The sequence below is a fragment of the Aptenodytes patagonicus genome, chromosome 1 (assembly GCF_965638725.1).
Source record: "Aptenodytes patagonicus chromosome 1, bAptPat1.pri.cur, whole genome shotgun sequence".
Taxonomy (NCBI): Eukaryota; Metazoa; Chordata; class Aves; order Sphenisciformes; family Spheniscidae; genus Aptenodytes; species Aptenodytes patagonicus.
Genome location: NC_134949.1, coordinates 99,985,408 through 100,010,092, shown reverse-complemented (window position 1 = coordinate 100,010,092; position 24,685 = coordinate 99,985,408). Strand labels below are relative to the sequence as shown.

The window sequence follows — 24,685 nt, the reverse complement described above, 5'->3', positions numbered from 1 at the left end:
CAAGAGACAAAACAAAAGAACAATTGCATATATTCTTTGATAATATGGTGACTAGCATCCATATACTGAACAGAACTGGTTTAGAGATGCAACTTCTGATCTCTGAAAAACTGGTATTTAATTGGTTGAGATAGGACCTTTACAACTGATTTTAAAAATTAAGGTATTTTCTTAATTTGGTGTTCTATTATTTTCTTAATTTGGTGTTCTATTATTATTTTAACAAAATCATTGAACATCAAGATAAAACATGAGCATAAAATAACTGTAGTTTTGTCCAGAGTGTGCAAATCTCCTTTCTTAAAGAAGAAAAAACAATGTTTTGGTACTTTTTGTAGCAAATTAAAGGGTTTAATTTTCATATGCAAATACACAAACAGGGCATGGAATTTTATTGATTTATATCCTTTTGGAGAAGCGCATGATTTGATCTGTGTGGGATCGATCTGAGTGGGATGTTACTGGGCCATCACCTTTGCTCTGCTGCAAAAGCTTTTTCAAAGATGAAAGTTTTGCATTATTTCTTACAGATGGGCACGTTGTAGATCCATTTCATCTCCTTTATGCTCAACAACAAAGAACAAATTAATCAAGTGTTAGTGCTTTTACCTTTCTACTGACAATGCTACGCTGATATTCAGCTACTTCACGCAGGAGCTGTTGTGTCAGATTTTCTTTCTCTTCATCTAACCTGCTTTCATGTTCAAGCTGCTGAAATTCCAAATCTTCAAAGTGTTTGCTTTCTATGTCCAATAGATCAGCATCCTTGAGCAAAAAAAAAAAAGAAAAAGAAAAAGAAAAGAAAAAGAAAAAAGTAATCATGCTTTCACTGACACCAGAGTAGAGATACAAACACAAAAATCAGTCTAAAATGATGTTTACGTCTCTCATACAACATGTTCAAAGAGGAGCTCAATGCTTTTAGTGACCTACCGTCATAATAAAAGAACAAATAGGGCTAATCATTGTCTCTCCATCACTCCTACTGTTCCCCGCCCTGCTGAGAAAGACGAAGCACCTGCATGGTGAGGGAGCTGGTTTGCAGCATTCAGATCAAGCTGGAGCCTCTCAAGCACCGAGTGCACCTGGCTGGGCAGATCACTGCTGTAGCCTATCTGCGACACCACCAAAGCCTGGACCCATTTGGTGAGGTTGTCACGTGCCAGATTGGGACAGCATCTGCTTACCAACCAAAAAGGACAGAAAATATCATCCTAGTAACACCGGAGACCTGCACACTGAATTAACTAATTATGGGAATGCACGCTCAAACAAAGGAGTCTGAACTGCAGTTAGAATTTCTTCTGGTCTAGCCCAAGTACCAGCACTGTTTTTATTAACAGACGTACGGTCAGATAAGACAAAAGATATGTGGAGCTGTGTGCTATCAGCACGCTACCGTCACCTCAGCAGTGACGTCCAACCATGCTGGTTGCTCAGCCAGAGGCGGCTTGTGGACCACGGAATTGGAGCTAACAATTGCTCCCTGTGCAAACACACAATCAAGGACTCTAGTTGTCCACCCTAGCCAGTAGCTGCATTACTTCAGAAGGGGCGTCAGCCCACTTTTATGCATTCCCCTGGACCAACGCCAGGTTTTATCAGGAAAAGAGGTTGAATGCTGCAGAAAAGACCCAAGAAATAAGAACACACCTGCCTTCCACTTAGGAATGACAAGATAAAGTTTACAGTGCTTTTCAGCACAAGAACTGAACGCTAATCTTTCTCCTGCAACATCTGTGTATTCATAACATGAATCCCCACTTACAAGTTCCAGGCTTCTGAATAAAAAGGGATTTTAAGTAATCACAGTGTTATTAAATGCTAAAGCTCTCGAAAATAGGCACATTGTACATAACTTGTTACATGAGAAAACCTATATCCTGTAAGCAATTTATCATTTTAGAGAAATGAAAACTTAGTCCTTTTCTTATTTCAACCTAAAGGTTAGTGACTGAGATAGGCAGATAGGTCTCTGTAAAGGCATTCAAAACCACCTTCCAGTGTACCAGGGAAAGACACGAGATGCAGAAGCTGAAGAATCCAAGTTACTATATGAAACACCAACATCATCCCATTATTCTTCAAAGATGTGCCTTTCACTTGTAGGAGACAGTGAATAGATCAAGAGCAAAGACATGGGCTAAAGATTACAAGAAAGCGGTTACCTACAATACCAGCATTCAAAACAAATGCTAGGACTTTGCCTGGGCCATGAAAGTCAACAAATTCAGCCTATTTCATACCACGTTAATTGCTATTGAGGCAGAAGAACAGACTTCAGAGAAGGCAGCCGATAGCCTTCTACCGGAAAGGCAACTGGTAGTCAGCTGAGCTCACGAAACGCTATATTCTTTGCGAGATGTGCTGTGGAACGAGAATTTCACCACATTCTGTACCACGGTGTCCACTGGGGAAAAATAAACATACCTAATTTGAAACCAAGTCCATTTTCAACTTTAAAACCCTCCAAAGGGTAAGTGGCAGTACCTTAAGCTCTGCCAGTGGTTGCAAGCGCATTGCAGCGAGATCACCAGGCAGGCAGACCCACAGGGACCCGAGACCCCGGGCAGCCTGCGGGAACAGGGCACAGCGGCAGAGGCACGAGGTCTGGCTCCGAGATGTGTCCACAGAGTCCTTGCCATAACCTTCACAAGGATCCTACTCAGCAGTGTAGGATTTGTAGGAGGATAATTGTTGTTGCTGTAGGTAATGGCTTCCTGAACCAAGTACAAGCATACTCTTTCCCTTTTATTACAAGAACTGACATCAAAATATTGTAACTTATAATCTATTAACAAACAACAGACACAATGTTTCCATATTGGATTTCCAAACCATAAATTTCTCTGGCATCTCCATTACTTCTGTATTGCCACTGGAGAAAATTTGATGGGAGAGAACCTGGCCCTTACTTCAGGATGTGGTGGGAGGTCCATAGGCCCACAACACCTTCAAAAATTAGGAGAATTTTATCTGAAGAGTAAGGCATTTCCTAGCACTGGACAGTATCTTTTCAGGTCTCTGCAGGAATCCAGGCATCGATTCTCTTTCTCCTTTTATGCGTATCTCTATAAACCCAGACACATGAGAACAAACAAGCTTTGGCGCTTTCATATGAACAGTGAAAGATGAAGCATGCTAATTAACTAACTAAAAAACTTAATTTAATTAACTAAATAAGCCATCCGGAAGATCAATGCTTTCCCTCAGTGCCTTCCACAACCTCACAGGTTTCACCAGTCTCTGATGAAGTGTCCTCCCTACCCAACAGGGAGAGCGTATAGTCATTATGGACACTGGGAAGCACACAGAGTATGCCAGCTGCTCACTGCCAACCCCAGCCCAAACTCCAGACCCTCCCCCTGCAGCCAGCTGCTACAGTGAAATTGGCTGCCCACTCCCCGGGCACAAATTACGAAGTTACTGAAGTCCCAGAGATGAAGCGATAAGGGAATTCATCACCTTCACACCTACCGCGTTGGCAGCAAAGTAGCACAACATAACCTGCTGCAAACTCAGGTATTTAATCCTGGGCTGGGCTGATCTGGGGGGAAGAAGAGCTCTTCTGTATTTTGGGTACGATACTTACAGTAATTTCATAACTGCTCTCACACTTGATATCCGTTTGAGAGACACTGTGCACTAATTCAGTCATAACTTCTACTGCTCCGACCACAGCAGCCACAGCTAACTTTCACTACAATTGGCCTGGAATAATGCAATAGGACCAACCGTACATTTAGCTGCACCCCCACATTTCAAGTTTCGTCCCACTTTCAAATCCAAAATCGTTATTAAGCCAACTGGAAAGGAAAAATAAAATAAAAAATTTAACCAAACAGAAAGCCTCTTGGTGGTCAATAGTGAGAAAGGATTTACTACCATCCCACAGCAACAAGACTGCAACTTCTCATGAATTTATACCTTCAAGTATGTGACTGCACAGGAAAGGCTTCCTTTCCTTTTAATATGTATGAGGGATTACATAATAGTGATTTTTAATTTTTTTTTTTAAGGTAACTTACAAAAATCCTTAAGTGTCTCAAAACCAGCGAACTTCTCAGTTACTACAGAAGAATTTAACATAGTTATTGCCAAAGCTGGACTTTTTTACTTTTTGCTCCTTGAAAAAATAAAACAGAATTCTGCAAATAAACCAAAATCTAAAGAATATTTCCTGTAAAGCAAAAAAAGCCCTTTTTTGGTCATTGCTATTACAGACCTTATTCCTGATATAAACACTCAAGCCAGGAAAAAAAAAAAAACAACACAACAAAACCCCACAACCTAGTTTGACTTTCAGATGGCCTCTTGAGCTTGCTGTACTGATGCTTTGAAAATTTTTTCTCCCCCTGCTAAAGCTAGCTATATGTGCTGTAAAACCCAACTTAACATTAATGAATACTAAAACCTTTCCACAGAAAATAACTGTACCTTCAGAGACAATATTGTAGCTTTTTTGGTTACAAATAATACAAAATAAAATCAAGTTGCAATTAAGACTTTATGCAAAGCTTATTACACCAATGTGCAACTGTTGAAAATGTAGGAAAAAATAAAGCTATTTTAATAAGTGGTATAATCTTCAAAATTAATTTTTCAAAGCACAGTTCAGGCTAGCAGCTAAGTTATATACTGAAAAAAAGAAATTATCCATGCCTTCGCTGAGACAGCCATTTACAGCATTGCAAAGGAGGAGTGCACAACAGGATCAAACAACAGCAGCAGGAAAGTGCTGCTAAAATGGCTGATCCCACTGACTAAAGTTCAGCTCCTGTCTTGGCTCACACAGGGAAAGAGCAATGCTCCACCATCCACCTGAACATCACAACGGCTTCCACACCACCTAGCAGGCCTAAGGTGCTAATGACAGGCAAGTAGCCCAACGCTTTAAAAACATTCAACACAAAATTATTTCTAACCTGCCCATTCACACTCTACTTGTTTGCCACCGTGCACATTATCTATTACAAGCATTCCACAAAAAACCATAACCCTCGTTACTATTAACAAGTATAAGTTGCAAATATGTTCAGACACTTTGTTGAATACTTGAAACAGAATATGTTACACTTAACTCTAAAAAAAAAAAAATCAACAAAAAAAAAGAGTTAGTGCAATCTTAAAACTTGCTACTGACCCTCTTCAGCTGCTGCTGTAATTGTTCCCTCATGGACTCAGGGCAATTATCAAGCTGCGTCTTCTGCTCGGAGTAAAGCTCCTGAAGCCTCTCTAGTTTTTCCCTCTCAGCATCAAGTTTTAATTTTTCCTAAAGCATGAACCAGAAAATAAACACAATTACCTTCAAACCCAAGCAGTTGTTAGTGATTATGACAGTGTGTGGCAAAACCTTAACGAACAGTTGAATCACGTAGGTCAAAGACAGAAACCTTTTGTTAGTTTGGATGCAAAATGATCAAAACAAAACATTAATCATTTTAGTGTGGTGATTAATTATCTCCCTCATCACTGTGTTTTGTACCCGTGCCTGGATGATGCTGTTAAAGCCCATTGCCCAAACACTTGTCTCACCTAGTGAAAAGAAAAAAAAAAAAAAGGAAAAAAAGAAAAAAGGAAATGGTAGCCATGTTAGTGAGGTAACTGATGAAGGAGAGAGAAAAGAGTACCTTTTAGAAAGCAAAATGGATGGCAGTGAGGGGAAAATGGATCTTCCCAAGAGAATTAATTACATGCCTATGTGCCTCTGTACAGATAAGTACATTTAGCAAGCAGTGAAAAACCAGAACAAGACCGAGCTTTATAAAGAAGTAACTTGGCCAGGAACTCCTATTGCAGCAGAAACTCCAAGTGATTTAGCAAATTAATTCATTTGCTTCAGGGTACAGGAACTGTAACCGGTTCTTGGGGATCAAAGGGGACTGCTCGACCTCCCTGGTCTCCTCCAACTAGTTCAGCTTTCCTCTCGTTCCACTCGAGCAGCAGTACTTGACACACTGCTTCTCACCCTCAAAAGCCTTTAACCTTTAAGCCTTTGTAATAAAATACTCCATGATTTACTGTGCAGCACTGCTCTGAAGACTGGCTGTAGATCACTTAAATAATAGTCTACAAGGTAGTTTTATCTATGGACCAAAGTTTGGGAACAAATAAATCAGAGCGCAAAGAATTTTTTCAATGCCTTCTACTTGCATCTACACTGGCCAACATAGCAGATGCATTTTCTTCAACTGAGTAGTTAATAACTGGAAAAAAACAATATGCCTGTTATGCTAGGCATAATCAATCAAGTGAGTCCCTGAAGCCCAGTGCTCCGCTACCTTCTAGAGTCACGCTGGTATAGTTCCCTTTTCCTACTTCTTGTTCTATAGTTATGCATCTCCTCTCAGATGGTCTCTAACTCTCCTTAATACTCAAAAATTAACAGTATCAGCACCAAAAGTTCAGCTTCTTTTCGATGCTCCAAGAATATCTGAATTCTGTCATGGCATCCACTCATTTGTCCTCTTTCCTGTCCCAACTACTATTTAATTTTAAAGTCAAATGCATGGCTCAGCAGGTGCTGTATGATCAGACACTCTGCAGCACCCTGACGGCAGAGGCCATAGAGAAGAAACTTCTTTTAGTATACAGTACCTGCCATTTCAAACTGTGGGATGGTCTTTCCCCAAAACCTTCTCTTTGCTGTTCCTGTCAAGGTTCTCAAACCCTCACACATGGTAGAGGCACAATAACAAACATGTATTAGCTGTCTGCTTTCTTTATGGTTTTATCTCTAAACCTGAGTGGGATTAAGGGGCTGGGATTTCATTTTCCCAGTATTTAAAAGCAACAACAGGAAGCATTCTCATTCAAGCCCAATTCAACCAAATTCCCAGCTCTGTTATTTTCATTTACATGTGCAGCTTCTCAGCTCATATAATCAGATGAACAAAATGCTGAACACAAAAGATTATTTTATTTTTTTTAAGCTTGTGAAAATGAGCAATGGAGCCAGCATATTCAATTACCTGGACTTCCTGTACTAGCCTCTGTCTTACAACAGCAGCAGCAGCAGGGCTCAGAAATACTGAGGACGTAGCATGTGCAAGCTGCACAATGAGGGAGAATCATAGAATCCTTTAGGTGGGAAAAGACCCTTAAGATCATCAAGTCCAACCGTAAACCTAGCTCTGCCAAGTCCACCGCTAAGCCATGTCCCTAAGCGCCGCGTCGGCACGTCTTTTAAAGACCTCCAGGGGCGGTGACTCCACCACTTCCCTGGGCGGCCTGTTCCAGCGCTTGACAACCCTTTCGGTGAAGAATTTTTCCCTGAGAGCCGATCTAAAGCTCCCCTGGCGCAACTTGAGGCTGTTTCCTCTCGTCCCATCACCAGTCACCTGGGAGAAGAGACTGACACCCCCCTCGCTACAACCTCCTTCCGGGTAGTTGTACAGAGCGATAAGGTCTCCCCTCAGGTTCCTCTTCTCCAGACTGAACGACCCCGGTTCCCTCAGCTGCCTCCTCAGCAGACGTGTGCTCTAGACCCTTCACCGGCTTCGTTGCCCTCCTTTGGCCGCGCTCCAGCACCTCAACGTCTTTCTTGTAGTGAGAGGCATGCAACTCTTGAGAGGTTACCTCTAGCCCTCTGTCCCCAAGGAACCCCGTTTGCCGAGATCCTCACGTCCAACATGAAAGGAAATCTATGAATAAACTGGTAGTTCCCCTCCTCACAAACCTTGCTGTCCATTTAACATTCAACCTACGGTCTGCCAGATTGTTTCTCGCTTTCCTTTTCTGCCCACCTAGCAATCTAACGCAGCAAGGACTTCTCTGACATTAGTGACAGTATCGTGCCTCTGAAGCTATTAATAGCTCTCTAAATGTCAACGCATTGCAACAAGCACGCTCATTCATTAACAAGCAAGTCGAATCTCGAGTGTGAGGAGACATCATCAGCAAGTATAAAACTCCCTGAAAATCCTGCCAGAGATACTGTTACTTCCCTCAAGAAATTAGAAATGTATTCCTTTGAGATTGAAAGTGATACTCATCTGGTCTATTTATAGCATAGGAAGTGCTAACATCCCACCAAACTGGCTCCCTTCAAAATGAGCAGCCTTAACAGGAAATATCACTTTCAGCAATGAGAGGCATTATATGTTTTGCAGCTGTGGAGTTAAGTTCGCTGACATCTCTGACTGTGCATTGGTAAAGTCAATTTAATTCACAAAAGTAATTTGATAAATAAATGAATAATCAGAATTTTTTCATACAATCTCTTCTGTAAATGGATCAAGGCAACTTCTTTTAGAAGGGAAAAGATTAATAACTTTGCAAGCTAAGTGCAAGATGCAGCTGGGGCAGGCCTGCGGCTGACTCCGCGAGCTGTTTGCTCAAGAGCAGCCAGCGGCAGAGCTGTGAACAGAACCCATGTGCTCCAGCTGCTCATCCTCATCTTAACCGCGTGAGCTTGTACTTGTTAAACATTTCTCTGCAGACAACTGCTTCCCAGCCCCAGCGCTGATTCTGGAGTCACATTAACTGGAGTCTAGCTGAATTCTCAACATCCTTTTTCTAGAGAAAAGAAATACAGCTCAGTAAAGCATAACGTCTGGTCTTAGCCTACTGCCCAACTTGCCCTATGGTCTGCCTCTAGATACGTGTTAAATGAACTTGGGGTCAGCCAGGATACAGAGCAGGGCTGACTTGGGTTTTGATGATGCTGGGGCACAGCTTGGATCAGTTTTGGAGGATATCTGAATATCGTGAAGGATGGCAGTAGAAAGAACTACTTGTTCTTCTAGTGTCACACTACGTGTGACACTGTCCCCCAAGAGCACAGACACAGGATGTCAGCAGAGCACTCATGATATGAACACAGACCATAAGTGATCAACGTGGGTCGCAAAAGGAAATCAACCTTTAGATCTGGTGGAATTGCTTATAGGGCAAAGAGAGAGAAAAAAAAGAACACATATCCAACACATCTCATAGATGATGAGGACACAGAGGAGATAAAAGGACAGTATTAAAGACAATCATAGCCCCTAGAAGAATGGGAACAACAGAAAGAAAGAGAGGGACCAATTGCTTCAGTGTTGTCTCCTGTGGTTAAGTATGCCCTATGCCTGATCAATACTGCTACTTAAAACCCTGGCAGGTCCCCACACCCCTTCTGCAGAGAAGTCATCCTACATTTCAATTTGTCATTCATCACATTCTGCTACTGCAGGCAAGCAGGCTAAAATTGTAAAGCGGCATGTGTATGTGCCTTCTGAACCAACCTTCCTGCATAAACTGGTAGACTCTGCAGAAATGAGTCAGAGTAAATGTGGATGAAACACAGAAAGCTTCTCAAAAATCCAGATAAAAATTGGGAAAAAAACAAAGCAAGAACCCTATCATTTTTAGCAGGTCACTGTGAAATGGATTGTATGGCTAGGTGAATTGGGCTCACCCTACAACCTTCCAACCCCACCCTGCACCCTCAAAAAAAAAAAAACCACCAACAAAAAAAACAAGGTATGTGTTATTTTCAGAAAGAAAGAGAAACTGCAAAGGAACCTACAAGCCATAAACAAAGGAAAAAAAAAAATACTGAATGCCTTCCCATCCAACAGTCTCTTACACTTTAAATGTTACAGGCTGAAATACTCCAGGATCTTCCTCATTCCAACTTGCCTGCAACTCATCATGTTTTAAGGTAGCAACATCTCGTTACCCACACCAAGCTTCACGCATGCGCGCTCTGTCTCTCAGTATGGAATCGGCTAGTCTCACAACTCTCACAGGTTTCTAAGAGTTAAGAAGCAGCACATGCAGTTCTTTGTTCTGAAAAGCTTCGCCATCTCATCTTCATGCTTTCACCTCTAGCCAAACTTTATTCTTTTACACTCCAAAAGAACATCCCTCCCCTTCTCCAAAGTAATCTACTGTAAAAGCTAGAAGTGGAGGAGAAAGAACAGACTACAGAAATGATTCCTTTCTCCTTAGAAGTGGTGTGATGCTACAGAGTTTGTCCATTCAGTAAAACATTTTGGAGAATAACTGGAGGAGCAAGAAAATTTGACTTTAACAACTCACTGACGAAATTGGCCTAACCCTTGCCACGAATTTGGAAGAAAATAGTCTAGTCCGTAACAGAAAGCAGGCTAGGAAATGTTATCTGCTCTTCAGTGGTTACTCGCTGACAGGGGCAAATGGTATGCATGGGGAAAGTGTTAAACCTGAGGTCTACCAACTCTTCCAGCACTCTTGCAAATTGAAAGCATTTCCAATGCTATGGCTGATACAAATCAGACCGCATACAACTCCGATTAAAAAAAATACTGTTGAAATGAAACAGATCCTCCTGTGCACAAACTGTACACGCTCCTCTTCCATATTTTTCAGAGTACTCTTTCCTGCATTCCTTGATCTCTTTCAGGACAGAAGCATAAAACTTGTCAGAATTTAGTTGTCACTAAATCCCTGTGGGTTTCATGAAAGAAGCCATTAAGAGGGGAAAAAAAAAAAGCTATGCCAGGCATATGAAAAGGAAAGTAATATGATAGAAGAAGGTATTTCACAATAGTTCTTTTTACTGCACGAGTGGTAACTAATTTATTATATAACAACAGACTGTATACAGTGATGGCATCTGTATGAGAGATCTCAATGGTTTTGTTTCACATGCATGTATAAAGCTAATGTTAAAAAGCATTTTAAATCAGAGTAAGCAATCCCTCTGCTGTAAGTAAAAAAATCACAATAGTTGCACACATTAACTTGCTCCTAAGACAACTCAAGTTTTTTGGAATTTCTAAGCTCATTCTCCAACCATTGCAATGTGTTGTCCTAGTGAACAGATGGGGAGGCAAAAGAAACCCCCTGATTCTAGAGCACTGTTCCTTCATGAATGTAGAAGAGGAGGAAATAATCGTCCAAACCAGAAGAAAAAAGTTTCAAGTGAGAAAATTAAAATCCTGTATAGTTTTCAACATCTAGATGACAATAAGAGGATTTCCCTTAGTGGTACAACCCATTCTTTTATTTCCCTCATGACTGTTTTAAAAGAAAGCTTGTGAATGGAGATTTGTCTCCTTGAGTCTTCATAATCATCTTTTTCCTCATTAGTGTTCTCTCTACAGGATATCCTTATGCGGATATATCCAGTGGATGCAAGCATTCCTCAAAATACTCTTGTGTATCGTGTCTTAAGGAGGTTAATAATGTTGTAGACACAATAACTCATCCATTTAAAACATCTTGCTGAACTGGAATCTGACCAGGAAAGATTTAAAAGGCTATGCGATGAGGCATAAATTTGTGAGATTCATCAGGATAAAACGCAGCAGGAATTTTGAATCCAGAAGAGAAAGGACTGAGGAGAGACCACGAGTATATTTAACTTTGATTGCTGGTGGCTCATCAGACAGCTGCTCTTTCCTTGACTCAATTCTTGCAAGTCTTTGCAGTACTAATTCAGCAAAGAGGCTGAGCTTCAAATGTTTTGGCATGTCTGGGATATTCTGTTAATGACTGAAAAATATTTCCACAAAAGCATGCGGACAAAATTAAATGTATTCCAAAAAAAGATGAGTTATCCGCTGCCAACTGCTCCTGATTTCTGCTCTTGAAGAGGGACAGGAAACCTGGGCTGATAAAAAGGAGTCCCAAAGTACATATTTCCACCATGACATAAGGCGAAGGTCCTCCAGAAGAAAAGGAATAACTTGCCTCTCTTAAAACGCAGTCTAAACTTTTGCATAAATAATTGTTTTGAAACTCTCTGCCAAAACTCCCATTTAGCTATGATTACCTCCCACAGCACTTCTGCTGAATTCATTACTCATTTTCAGTTATTCCTGTTTATTCATGCTTGCTGATCTATTCTTTCTTTCCCCAGCTATGTCGTTACTTTCAACCTCGTGCTTTAACTTGGAGACATCAGGCATGGTGAATCATTAAGCATCCTTCTCCACACATGCTGGACTGCATGTTTTAAAACTACCCGGGCTAAGGAAGCACTGTACAAAAAGAAAGTACTTTGCAAATCTGGATAACATCCAGTTGAGCAAATACAATTTTCTCCAGCTTCCTTATAGACAAAGGTCAATCCTGAACTAAGTCTTGTGAGCGAAGGGTCATCGGGCGGAAGTCGTAATTGTAAATAGCACCGTGGACCTGAGGTGCTATTCCACTTGAAACAACAGCATCATTACTGTACACCTACAGTACAGCAACATGAGTGACTGCCATGGTAATTACAAGGAGCCGGGCCCAGATGACAGGGAAAAGGGAGATTGGCTCACCTGCTTGCTTGTTTCTGGGTACTGCCCAGCTCGGCTCTCTCTAGAGCAGGCTGCCCTCAAAGTAATTCATCAGTATCTGTAGCAAAGCTCTTTCCTGGAGAGCTTCAAGCTCCATCTGTCAAATTGTGTTACTAGTGACTTATCAGGGCTGTCCCTGCATAACTGGAAATTGCAATTAATAGCTTAAATGCTGCTGTTCAAATATGTAGTTGGTCATCTTTTTCTGTGGATAAAACCAAATATGTAGCACACGGTTGTTAAAAAAAAAAAAAAAAAAAGAAAGAGATGATTGTAAGCCGTGCTCAAGAAGCATGGCCATGGAGGCATGGACCTTCCTCCATGCACTAGCACGATTTCCAGCATAGCTGAAAGCACAGGCCATGCCAAACAGCTCTGGAAGTAGCTACCCCAGCCAGAACAACTGAGTCCTGTCAGCACTTGTACCTGGCAGAGATGCACCACAGCCAGAACCATGCCGAGTCCTGCAACGGTGCTGAAAGGCTCTGTCATCTTCTTTTCAAAACGGCAACTGCTTATAGCTCTTATTTCATATCTTATATCAACACTAATTGCTTCATTTCTTACAATGTGTGTGGTGGCATACTCACAAAAGCAAAGGAAATGCTTTCAACTCACCACAGCGTGTGCGCTACATTATCTTCCCCACCAATTCATTTGTTCTTCCTCACCATTAGTCCTGCCACATGTTCAGGTAGGGCTGAGCACAGGACTTGAACGAGATCAGAATGCAGCATACCATATAACACACAAACCCGCTTGCAAAATCCATTCCTGATTTACAAGCAAGGTGCTGGGACACCGAGACATTGTTCCACAACAAAGAGCACACCGGCACAGCCTGAAACAACTCACAACTCTCCTGCCTTCTGCCTTCAAGTACGTTTTCCAAACGATTCTCTTGCCTTGCAAGGGCTAGAAACTGTGGCTTTAAAACTGTGCAAAAGTTGGCAAAACCTTGTGTCCTCATCTAAATGAATTGTGCACAGGGCATTAAAAAAAAAATGAAATAAAAGAATCGGGTAGAAAGTAGTACAAGAGCTTCCACCTACAGTCTGTTTCAAGTACATAACATGGCCCAATAATTAGGTTGTAGTTTATGATCTCTCTTTTTAAGAATTTCACAAGCTTTTCAAACAGGTGCATGGGTAAGGATGAAACACAACCAGGCAGGGGTTTCCTGTCAAACAGGTGCTGAGATCAGTGGCAAATTCCGGGAGACGCTCAAGTCACTCCAGAGACAAGTGCCATCATGTACGGCACTAACGCCCCGCCATCGTTTCGTGAGTGAAATTAACTCTCCCTCTCACCTCAAGATGACACCATGTGGTGTATTCAGATATCACTCCCTTACCCTGGCAGAAATGTAACCACTGTCCGAGCGATGGGACCCGACAGCTTCTTGCCAGGAAGGACCACCAAAACCAAGACCACTGGTATTATTAGGGGTGAAATATTCAGGCAACTAGAAGAAACTGTGACTACTGTGTGGATACTGGGACACTTGTTCTTGCAAGAAACAACACAAAAAGTACCAACAACAGGGTGGCAACTGCTGGCCAAAACCTGAGCCTTAATTCTGTTGAGGAGGTCATAAATTTCAAATTATTTCAGCAAAAAGGATGACCTACCGCCTCCACCCGAGTACCCCTTTTCTGGGGGGGTTGATCCTGTACTACTACAGAGCCAAGATGTTGCCTATCTTGCATCAGATCTGCAGGGCTGCAACCTTAAACGTACAGACACACAAATCAAGCTTTAAAAAATGCTGTTGTTTCCAGTCAGCCAGAACTTTTATTTGTTGACATGATCAGTGCCATCTGTTTTGCTGGCTGACGCTATTTTCTCCAGAACACTTCAGCTGTCACTTTATATTTTGCCTGTTTGCAGAAGCTTGTCTCCCATTTCTTTTTTAAACTTTCACTTTTATGCAATGCTTTCAGACATCTTCCAGAACAAAACCTGTGGGGTCTCTTAAAGTTTATTTCTGCAAAGACAATTTCAGTATTAACTGAGCCATGGCTTTAAGTCTAGAGCATGCACTCACAGGTTGGTTTTTTGTTTGTTTATTTAAAAAAATAAAAAATAAAAATAAGGGACACAAAAGAAAAGACAACTAAAATATTGTAACTGATCTGGCTAGTGGCGTGCTTCATACTGAAAAAAATGTTTTGAGTGAACTTGCTTTTAAATAACAAAAGTGCTTTTTCTAGGCTGCTTTCCATGTTTCAGTTCAACTGAAAATTTAAACTAGACCTGGCAGTTTAATTTTCTGAGTGCTACACACTAATGTTCCATCATACGATTGCAAGGAAATTTAAACAACCTACCGGTTTTAGAATAATTTCCATTAGTTTACCTGAACTTTGAGGCCACTAGAGAACAAATACAAAAGGCAAAAGATCTCCTGAATTTCTGGATATGTTATTTGTTACCACTTACCAACGAAAACTTCTAGCAGCGTCCTTTTGGAGGGTGTCTGCTTGCACCACCCTGTCTGCCGTTACCAACTTTAAACTCATTTTTATGCTAAAAAGCAAGTATGAAACATGTTCCATGGACAACTTAAAACATGACCACAGGCAACACCGAAAGCCGAAGGATCACTGAGGGGTACACAAGAACAAGGAAAAGTGCAGGCAGGAAAGTCCACGAAAGTTCAAGCTTAAACTGGATGTGCGCTGTCACTCCACGGGGCAGAGAGGTGGGAGCACCGCCCTCCTTCTCGGGCACAGGCTTGATGAGTACAGCCGCAAAACAGCGTTAAGGCTCATGACAGGGTAGGCAGAAATTGAAGACAAAAAGCTCAGAACAAAACAATGCAAGCTGTAAGGTGTGAATTAAATGGGAACTGTGAAAGAGCTAAAAATGTGCAGCTTGTCTAAGCAAAAGCAAATAATGCAGAAGACTTCCAGATATTTCTGGAACGCTTAAAAAAAGAGGGGGAGAGACTAGCTAGAGTATTTCCACAAGTGACAGGTTTAAGTTATGAGGTAGAGGATGAAATTTAAAAAGGAAACATTACTGGCTGAAAGCCCTGGAAAAACTTCCTGACCTTGAGATATTATTGTCCGTGGCACATCCCCCGTGGAGAAGGGAACTGCCCGCCTGGAGAGGCCAGCAGAGAGCCTGCTGGAGGGAACCAGCGCTCCCCGGTTTGAGGGGGACAGCTTCATCCTGCAGGCCCTTTCTGTTTCCGTACTTAAAATCTTATTATAGTGCTATCATATTTCGCAAATATATGCTTATATACATTTGCTGCATATTTGAGAGCAATTAAGTATCTGACTGTATAGGAGAACTAATTAATTCCTTGGACTTAATCACAGAGAGAATGTTCTACAGTACTAAAATTGTCAGTCAGTAAGCAAAACAAAATAAACCAACATAATTGCTTTAAAATTATGTACTTGATAGATGTCATATATATCATTCTATATAATAATAGATAAAGCCATCTTCTGAAACCATAGCCTTCTTTCATTCTGTTCCTTTGCTGAGAAAGGATTTTTTTTTTTTTAATTCAAAATATATAACCTACAATGGAAGGTAGTGGAACAGTTCAATTAATATGGTTCTTTTAAACAACAGATAACCCAAGTCCAAGCCCTATATGGATTTTTTATTAATCAAAAATATCTTCACAGTAGGTCAGGTCTTTTTACTCAAGCGTACTGTATTTTGCTTGTCAAGCATACCTCGGGAAACAAGATTGTTACAGGGAGATGATGGCGAGACAACTATTTTTTTCTTCCATGCTTATCAAGTAAATTTACTTATAGACAGTACTTCAATAACCAACCTCCATCAATACGTTAATCATATAAATGTATTTTGAGGATCAAGGGGAACAGAGCACACAGCTAGCTAAGATAACTCAATTACCTTTGTCTTTTCACCAATAACATTTCTCTCCAGCTCAGCTATTTTTCTGTTTAGATGATCCAATATTTCCTTCTCTTTCAGCAGCTCTGTTGTTTCAGATTTCTGTTCCCCGTCCAAAAGGGCACATTCCATATCCAACTAGGAACACAAAACATTTTTCAGAAGCAGTCCAGATTAAGAAGAAATCTTGATACACGCTATTTTTCTGGGGGAAGGGGAGTGAATTGGTGATTATTCACAAGAGAGAAACATTTAAAAAAGGGGGGGGGGGGGGGAGTAAGTTTTACTGCCACAAAAGTAAGTTAAAGAGAGATCACAAATCTGAGAAAAAGTAAAACTGCAACATAAAATACTGCAAAATAAAGTCCAAACCAACTTTAGTTTGAAGATTCTTTTTTCCAAAACTTTTTGTTTTCTCTCTCTTCTATGTGCTTCCACCTGTTATGATGCCGTACCAACTCTCTGTGCCCAGGCTCCGTAGGAAACCCTTCTGGAACAGCTGTTTCTTTCCTGTTGCTGATAATTGGAGCAAGCACAACCCAAATGCCTGGCCAGCTTAGTCTGCAACTGTGGGATTCCAGAAGTCAAGAGGGTGCCAACATACCCTTGCCACCGTAAAGCCACGGAGGTTTGAAAGGAAGTTGTCTCACTTCCTTTCTCTTTAAACCGTCACAGGAGATACCACCATAAAACTCCCAAGTGACACAAGGTATTTAGATCAATTGAGTGACCATTAAACAAGCAAGATTGTTCTAATTCCACTTAGGAGTATAATGGTTACAGCTGGGAAAGGCTAATCCAGGCATCACATCCATCTCCCAGCTGGAGAAAAATAACCTTCATAGTAGGAGACTGCCAGGTCTATGATTCTGTGCCTAATCCTGGTGAAAAAGCACAGAATATGAAGGCGACGTACATCCATGAGTTCCCTATGTACTTGCTGAACCCATCAGACTTATGCTAGGTAGACATACCTAACAAGCAGGACATTTAAAACCAAAACATATTTCATACCTCTCTCGAGGATTCATCCATCTGGTCATTTAAATCTTTGATCTTCTGCTCAAGTTCTTCCAAGTTATTTAGTATTACTATGCGCTCCTCCTCCAGTCGACCAAGCTCCTGCCCTCTTTGCTCATCACTTGTGCATTCTGGTATCTGCAGTTGCACGTTACAAGAGGTTCATTAGAAAAAGATTTAAACACTGTCTTTCCTCCCCCCTTTCATATTGCGTTCATTTTAGACAAGTACAGTACTGCTGGTTTTGAGCCCGTTACATATTTCATATCTACTATATTGCTATTTCTATATTTAGAAGGTGTACAAGAGAAACAAACATGATACTTTACTTCCAGGCATTGGAAGTAAATACTATACTTAACAGTAAATACTATTCATTCTACAGGAATTATTAAGACCTAAACCTTTGAGAGGTTACATGCTGTGCTATTTAGGTTGTAAAAATCCAATTTTTCCCTTATAAAAACAACACAGATAGATGAATATGCTTTTTATGTAAATTTCAGCTGTTCGTATAATAAAAGCCAGGAGGTAGGACAAGATATTTTTGTAACCAGCCATTAAGATGGGCAGCTTCCGTAAAATAAGGACAAAAGTTGGTTCTGTCTCCCCAGTTAGCACTGAGGAAGTAGTACCCTTAACGTTGCTCTTTTCATTGCCATTTACTTACTAGATAACTGTGCCAAGAATTAAACATTATTAAGAAATACCTGTGATCTTATACCAGCAAAGGCTAGATCAAAGAGTATTGAGTGTCAAATGTATTCTTCATGTTCATCTGGCCCCAGGGGCCTGCGATCCAATTACTCTGGTAAGGCTGCTCGCTCATTGTCCCCAAGCAGAATTAGAAGTGGGTTGCGTGCAGGGCTCCGCGTTAACCACTGGACCACACAGCCTTGCTCAAAAGAGGCTCAGCTACGGAATGGCTATTCTGAGAGCAGGCATTTTATCCTGAACAAATCTGATCTCGATATTTTAAAACACAATGAGCTGTGTTTCATTAACACAGTTGCTTGTTACTGCTTTTCTCAGGGCTTAGCAGAACCCCCTTTACAATGAATGGATGAATGATATTCCTTGATTAGCATTAGTAATCCTAGCAGGAAAACCTCTTTTTGTCCGGTATCCTGTTCGGATAATGCTGACATAACGTCTTCGATTTCAACTTCCTAATAAGGATTTAAAATAGGATCTCTGACTTGCACAAAGAAAGCAACAAATGGGAAAGAAATGCAAGACCACAGTAACTTTTAAGTAAAATGTCTTACTACTTTTTCAACACAGAAAGACCAAGTAAAGCCATAATAGCACATTTCTGTTCAACATAATTTCACACCGAAAGACTCAGCAGACAGATTTCCAGAGAGATACCCCTTTATAAGATAAAATATTTTTCTATTGCACCTCTCTCCTCTTCTACACACACACACTTCTATTGACTATAAGGATGTAAGTTAAGCAGAGGTTAAATACAATTCATGTTAGCCATATAACCGTGCTGAAGCTCATACAGTGTGTAAACAGTAAAAAGGAGAGACACAAAGTATTTTGAAGGTGTGAATTTGTTAAACAGAAACCTGCTTTTTTGCCTTTGCTTAGTCTTATTATGCTCCTGATTCTAACTCTAGAATATAGTTATTTAACACACTGCCTGTCACCAGGATTTGCTGCACTACTGGTCTGGCACACCAGAGCCGAGGCGCTGACCCAAGACGACGAAAGGCCCCTGCCCCAGCCCGGAGGAGGCTGCTGCTGCCCTAGCTGAAGGAAACTGTTAGGAATGCTGTTAGCTCATTTTTTAAAGGACAATTTCCTTTCAGTAATGGAACAGCAGTGTGAAGGACACAGGAAAGGAGCTGCAGCTTATTGAACACAGAAGTTGGGTTAGAGAGGCAGGAGGCTGGCTGCTGCCGGTGCAGCCCGTGAGAGGAGGCAACAGCTGATTTGACAAGTGGCTCAGGTCCAACCCCGGGAAAGGAGACAGGACAGTAAATTCGGCTCAGGCAACTCCTCTTCACCTCCCGTGTGACTGTTCTGGTTTGCCCACGAGAAAACATCCTCCTCTCACACAAGACAGGAGCCTCAGGCTGGGAGAAGATGGCAGAGCTTCCCTGCCATCCTACATCCCAGCATGGTGCTAAGCAGGGTTCCTGAAACCTTCCTTATTTAAGTAGCTATAATTGTTCAAGCAAATCCTTCTCCCTCAGAAAAATCTTAAAACTCTTCCTGAATTGTACATCCCTCTGAGAAAAAAACAACAACAACAACAACTTTGACTACCAATAGCTTCCACAGAAAATGAAAAAATCATTTGCTGGCTGCTAAGTTGTATGAGCTCCGAGATTAATTCTCACACCTAAGCCATCCTAACTGTGGCCCCTGTCAGGACAGCCAACTCCTAGAGGAGGAATTCAAGCAGTCGAACCTGGATTGTACTCTTTCAGTGTTACCTTTGGTGTGATGCTTAGGTAGGACGATTCGGTGGCATCCTTCAGGAAGCCGGGAGCAGCAAAAGGTGGAGGCTTCGCGCTTTCGTTGAAGTGCTCATCGGCTCTCAACCCTCTCGAGAGGAAAGCAGCAGTGCTGCGACTGTGGTTGCTCAGCTCCGAGAAGTCCGAATCGCTTGCAGATGATTTCAAGTGGCTCCTGAACCTCGTTTCCAGATTCACCTGTGAGTCCTCAAACACCGAATCCTCATCGGAGAGCTGAAGTTTTTCGAGTTCTTTGTTAATTTTTTGAACATCAGCAACTGTTGTAGCTGCAGCGGGGGCGCTGTCAGATTTGGAGTATTCTGCACACAGATTGAGGATTGTCTCCAGCCGCTGTCGTTCCTAGTTTAAAGGTAGATAATAGCACTAAGCTTCACATGTGAGCTAAAGTAAAGATGAAGTTAAAAAAGTTTGCTGGCTTTTTTTTTTTTTTTTTTTTAAAAGAGTGAAGGGTTAAAGTCCTCCAGTTCCATGTATGTCTCTAGCACTTAGATATAATAAACAGATACATAAATAAATTACAGTGCAAGATGAAGAATCAAAGTTAACATGGAAGAAGAACTTAAAAAATTAAAAGTACATTTCACAGAAATGAATAGCTACTTAAATGATGTCCTGACACTTATTTATCTTTCCAATGTAGAAAATTTTAATATTAATATTGTTTATTCAGGTTGTTGTAACCATACCCCATTTGTGTTTACACATGTCCAGTGAGCTGACTGTATAAATCACTAATTGTTCCACTTTACACTTATGCTATACTCCGACCAAGCTGCAAAACATTGCACAGATTTTCCATGAACTCACTCATTCCTGACTTTTTTTTGTTTTCTGTTTTGTTAACTTTGATTCCCTTCTTTGGGAGAGAATTAGTCCACATTTTGAAACACACTGTTTTAGGAGCATTAACAGAAAGAAAAGTGAGGCATCACGTCTAAAATACAACAGATGTCAAATGCACAGAGGTGGGGGAAATCTTTATTTACCAGTTAACCCAAATACCATATGGATTCATAACAACATTTCAAACTTGAGAAGCTGAATAGCTGTGCCAGTTTGACCTCACGTGCTTCAAGTTGCTATAAACATCCAATTCCTGAAAGATTTCAAAATCTCTATGATACTTTACAAAAAGTATCAGAAAGCTGTATTTGTTTTATTTTAATATACTAAAGAGGTGATGCTTTTATGTAATTTCATGTTTCTTTTGCTAAAGAAGAAAAATAATGTAAATAAAAAATTGCTTACCATAAGCCTATTGAAAATTCTGCTGGAAAAGAGATCACTGTGAGAGTTCCATGCTTGGCATTAATACCTGCACTAATGATCCCACTTCTGATTTCTAGGAAATCCTTCTTATTTTTAGTCATATTTAAAAAGAAAGCCAAAAAAACCCAAAATCCTCAGCCTCCCTCCCCAGGAACCACTGCAGATGTATTCGCTTTCCAAGCTCTACCTGGCATGACGTTTGCAAACAGGATTTGCAAAGCAGCTATTTCTGACAGTCCTAACACTCTCTATGCCCATCAGCAAGTGATAGCAAGAATCAAGCAAAACAGGTCGGGCCATGCATTGCCTGCTCCTTCCCTGCAGCAAGCCATTGGAGTTTTATGAAAATTTAACACTGGTTTACAAGCACCCAGCTTTTTATACAGCTACCAAGAGATTACCCACGTGTATGCACTACATGTTCCCATCACCCCGCATCACCCGCAGTTAAGAGCTGCATTTCTGAGCTGGAGAGAACCCATCTGAACCCATCCGTTTCCAAGCACTACCCAACCGAGAGAGCACCGCAAGACAGAAATTTTGCCTTCAGGTAGCTTATTCCCAGGTTCCCACCGCAGCTTTCCTCTGAAGCCTCCTGTAACAGCACTGGCAGAGACGAGCCGCTGAAATAACAGAGCCCTGGGCAGCTGCGGGGCAGCAATTGCTAGCTTGTATTTTCCATGAAATGGGTCCAGCAGATTCTGCAGACATCCTTCAACCCCAAATGATCGACATAATTATAACTCCCCAAAGCCTTGTTCCCTCCAGGCAACCACTGCCAGACCCTAAGCCTCTTCCCTTACCCTTCCAACGCCGCTATCCTCCCTCTTACTAAGCCTTTTGGCCACACAACCCAATTCCTAAAGTGCTGTGCAAGTGCTGGCTGGGATCGCCGGTAATTATGCAGCTCTCCCTGTTGTGACAGCACCGGGCCTGGCCCTTTCATACAGTCGTCGTAATGGTTATAGATGGGAAACACGGCATCAGGACATGAAGTTCCATCCTTCCCTGCAACAACAGGGTGTATCAGGTTACCCCACGCCAAGCCTCCATCCCTTCAATAATAACAGGAAACGGCAAATTTCAAAGCGCAGCCGCTGCTCATCCTAGCCTAAGCGGTCAGGTAAGGGGCTTTCACTGCAAACCCGTCCTTTGCTGAGCAGGCAGAAGAAAAAAAAAAAAAAGGCATTTTTTCCCCCAAGTCTCAGATGCTCAGGAAAACTTCTGCCAGTCTTCAAAAAATTCCTGATGAACTTTCAGACACATTACAGAAATACCAATATCTCTCACTTCTATTTTGACATGTGCCGAGAGGCTTACGGACAGGAAGCTCTGTGGTTATTTTATACGCTCTATTCTCATCATTTCATCTCGGCCAACTCATTCCAGCTCCAGCACACCTGCATTTAACTGTTTCCAACATAAATTTCTGAGTCAAGCAGCGAGCTAGGAAAGCACCCCTGCAATGGAAAGTGCAAAAGCAGTAGCACATGGAAAATCCAGTCAATAATTTTGCAAGAAATACCACACAAGTTATTTGTGACGCTGAACACAGCAGAGGGAAAAAAAGGTATGTCGAAAGAAGGAAACTGGTTTAAAATTGGCTCTGGCGGGAGGCAGGGGGTGTTGAATCAAGCCTTGTAAGCCTTTCAGTGTATTTCCCCATAAAATGTCCTTTCTAACAGACTAAAACTTCTCCATGTATTTTCAGTGGATCTCTTACCTGCTACGAAAAGGGGTACACAGGTCTTGTGCACTTTCTGCCTGAGCAGTTTCACCACTCCTGGCTTTGACAAAGCTACACATCACCTGTGGGTGGCTGGAAATTTAAGTGCTGAAGGAGAAAGGTGGGATAAGGGGATAACAACCCTCCTCTGTTATTGATTAACAATGACATTAAGAGACATCCCTGGCACACTGTAAAGAAAAATATTCCAAAATAGCAGAGATAAATACCTCCCACTTTTTTAACAGCAACCATGTCAGTGATTCCTGGATTTGTTCATCTGCTGCATGTCACGTATGTGAATTTTACAAATGCGTAGAGGTGATGCTGTATCTAGATATCAAGGCAAGACTTGGTTAATCAGCTGTGGCAAGCAGGAAGCTTTTTAGATAAGTGTCATTAGCAACTGGATAACCCCACATTTCATTAAAAATGCATGTGCAGTCTATCCTTTGTGACCAACGCTAATGAGAATTATGGCTAGTCCGTGCAGCCAGGATTCCCTTTGTCTGAAGAAGAGGTTGTCGCTCTTTTCAGCTACCAAAGCACAGCACTTTTCCACTGTTGCTCTTTAAAAACCTCACGGGCAGGCAAACAATCAGCTTCACATCAAGAGCTTGGAGCAGCAGCTAGTCAAAAAGAACAGGGGGGAAAGAGGCAGAGAGACTGGGGAAGAGAGCAGCAGAAACTCCCCAAACTTTCTTTCCTACAAGTACATTCAGTACCCCACCAACAAGAGGCAGGAGAAAGGTTTCTCTTTCCTTCCTGCATTTCTAAGGAGCTGGTGATTTCACACCTGTCAAATACCGAGAAGCTTATTTCAGAGCTAGACTTTAACTGTGTCTGAGAACAGCTCGCCAACTGCTCTTCTCCTTCCCTCCAGTTTGCACCAGTTTCTCACTCCAGCCTCATTTATTTTCTTATTTTCAGTCCTTGTTTTGCTATAGTCAGTCTTTTGGCTCTGAGGTTACCACTAGCAGCACAGAATTCAGAAAAAGCGCCCGTATTTCATGTCCGTCTCTCACAGGCGATGCGCAGGCAGCCTTGCACAGCAGAGGCACCTGCACGGAGAAGCGCTGCAGAGAGACCACCTCAGCTCAGAGCAGAGGACCGGGTGCAGGGACCAGGCTGGCACACCTCGTCCTTACCTTCCCAGTATAGGCACAGAAGAAACGGACTGGTAAAAGCAGGAGAGATCAGTGGCACGGAGTAGAGACAGCCTCCAGGGAGGAACTGAGCAGAGGACTTTCTGCAGAATTAGCTCCTGTATCTGCAGGCGCACACACTCGGCTCCTGAGGAAATGCCGTCGGCTTCCAAAACAACAGCGTTGTTCAGACCAGTGCCCTTTTGCCCCTACAGTACCTATGCAGATGCTCCTTTTCAAATTACACTGCGGGCAGGAGCCTGAAGGAGCTCCAGTGTAGTACTTAAGTTCTGTAAATGAAAATAGGTCTCCTGAAATTTATTTCTTCCTGGCCCATATTGTTCATTTGCATAAGACATATAGCTGCAAAAATTAAGTATATGTAATCCACACTTTGGATTATTAAAAATCCCACAGAAATGTTTTGGAACACAAATAAAACTGAATGCTCCTGAAAATTTACTGAGTTGTCAGTATTAATTATATGCTGCAGGGTTTGGGTTTTTTTTTTATCCTATTATATGGCACTTGTTCATTTAGTAAACTAAATTGATGTTAAGTAGCTATTCTGTAACACTATAGAGATTGTCAAATACTAGCGGTGGGAAAAATTACCTTGATCTAGCCTTCATCTACTTGGCTGAGGTTCCTGTAAGAGGTAAGTCACACTTTTATGTACAGCTTGGGTACTTTATGTTTAAAGGATCTATAAAAAGACACAGTGCAAAAATAAATTTATAAAACATGTATATGAGATTTTTTTCCAAGCTGTATGGGAGGTTTAAATAAGCTCTACTAGCCATAATTTTAAAGCAGTACCACCTTGAAAATTCCTAAGTAATACATCAATGCAAACCAGGCACAAAGGTATTCTGTATTATTTCCTACTTGCTG

General features: G+C 41.5%; 1 protein-coding gene across 5 annotated transcripts in view; it reads right to left on the bottom strand.

The window, feature by feature from the left end:
- The window catches only part of PHLDB2 (pleckstrin homology like domain family B member 2), a 74,445-nt gene that overhangs the window by 32,344 nt on the left and 17,416 nt on the right, over nt 1–24,685 (bottom strand). For 3 of the 5 annotated variants that reach the window (XM_076350655.1, XM_076350674.1, XM_076350691.1), the window contains exons 4-8: nt 19,610–19,990; nt 17,154–17,297; nt 16,140–16,277; nt 5,144–5,272; nt 610–765 (exon numbers count right to left, since the gene is read on the bottom strand). In XM_076350655.1, the coding sequence (XP_076206770.1) occupies nt 610–765; nt 5,144–5,272; nt 16,140–16,277; nt 17,154–17,297; nt 19,610–19,990 (948 nt within the window). The remainder of the gene's footprint in view (nt 1–609; nt 766–5,143; nt 5,273–16,139; nt 16,278–17,153; nt 17,298–19,609; nt 19,991–24,685) is intronic. The other 2 variants (XM_076350665.1, XM_076350682.1) reach the window with 1 other exon arrangement.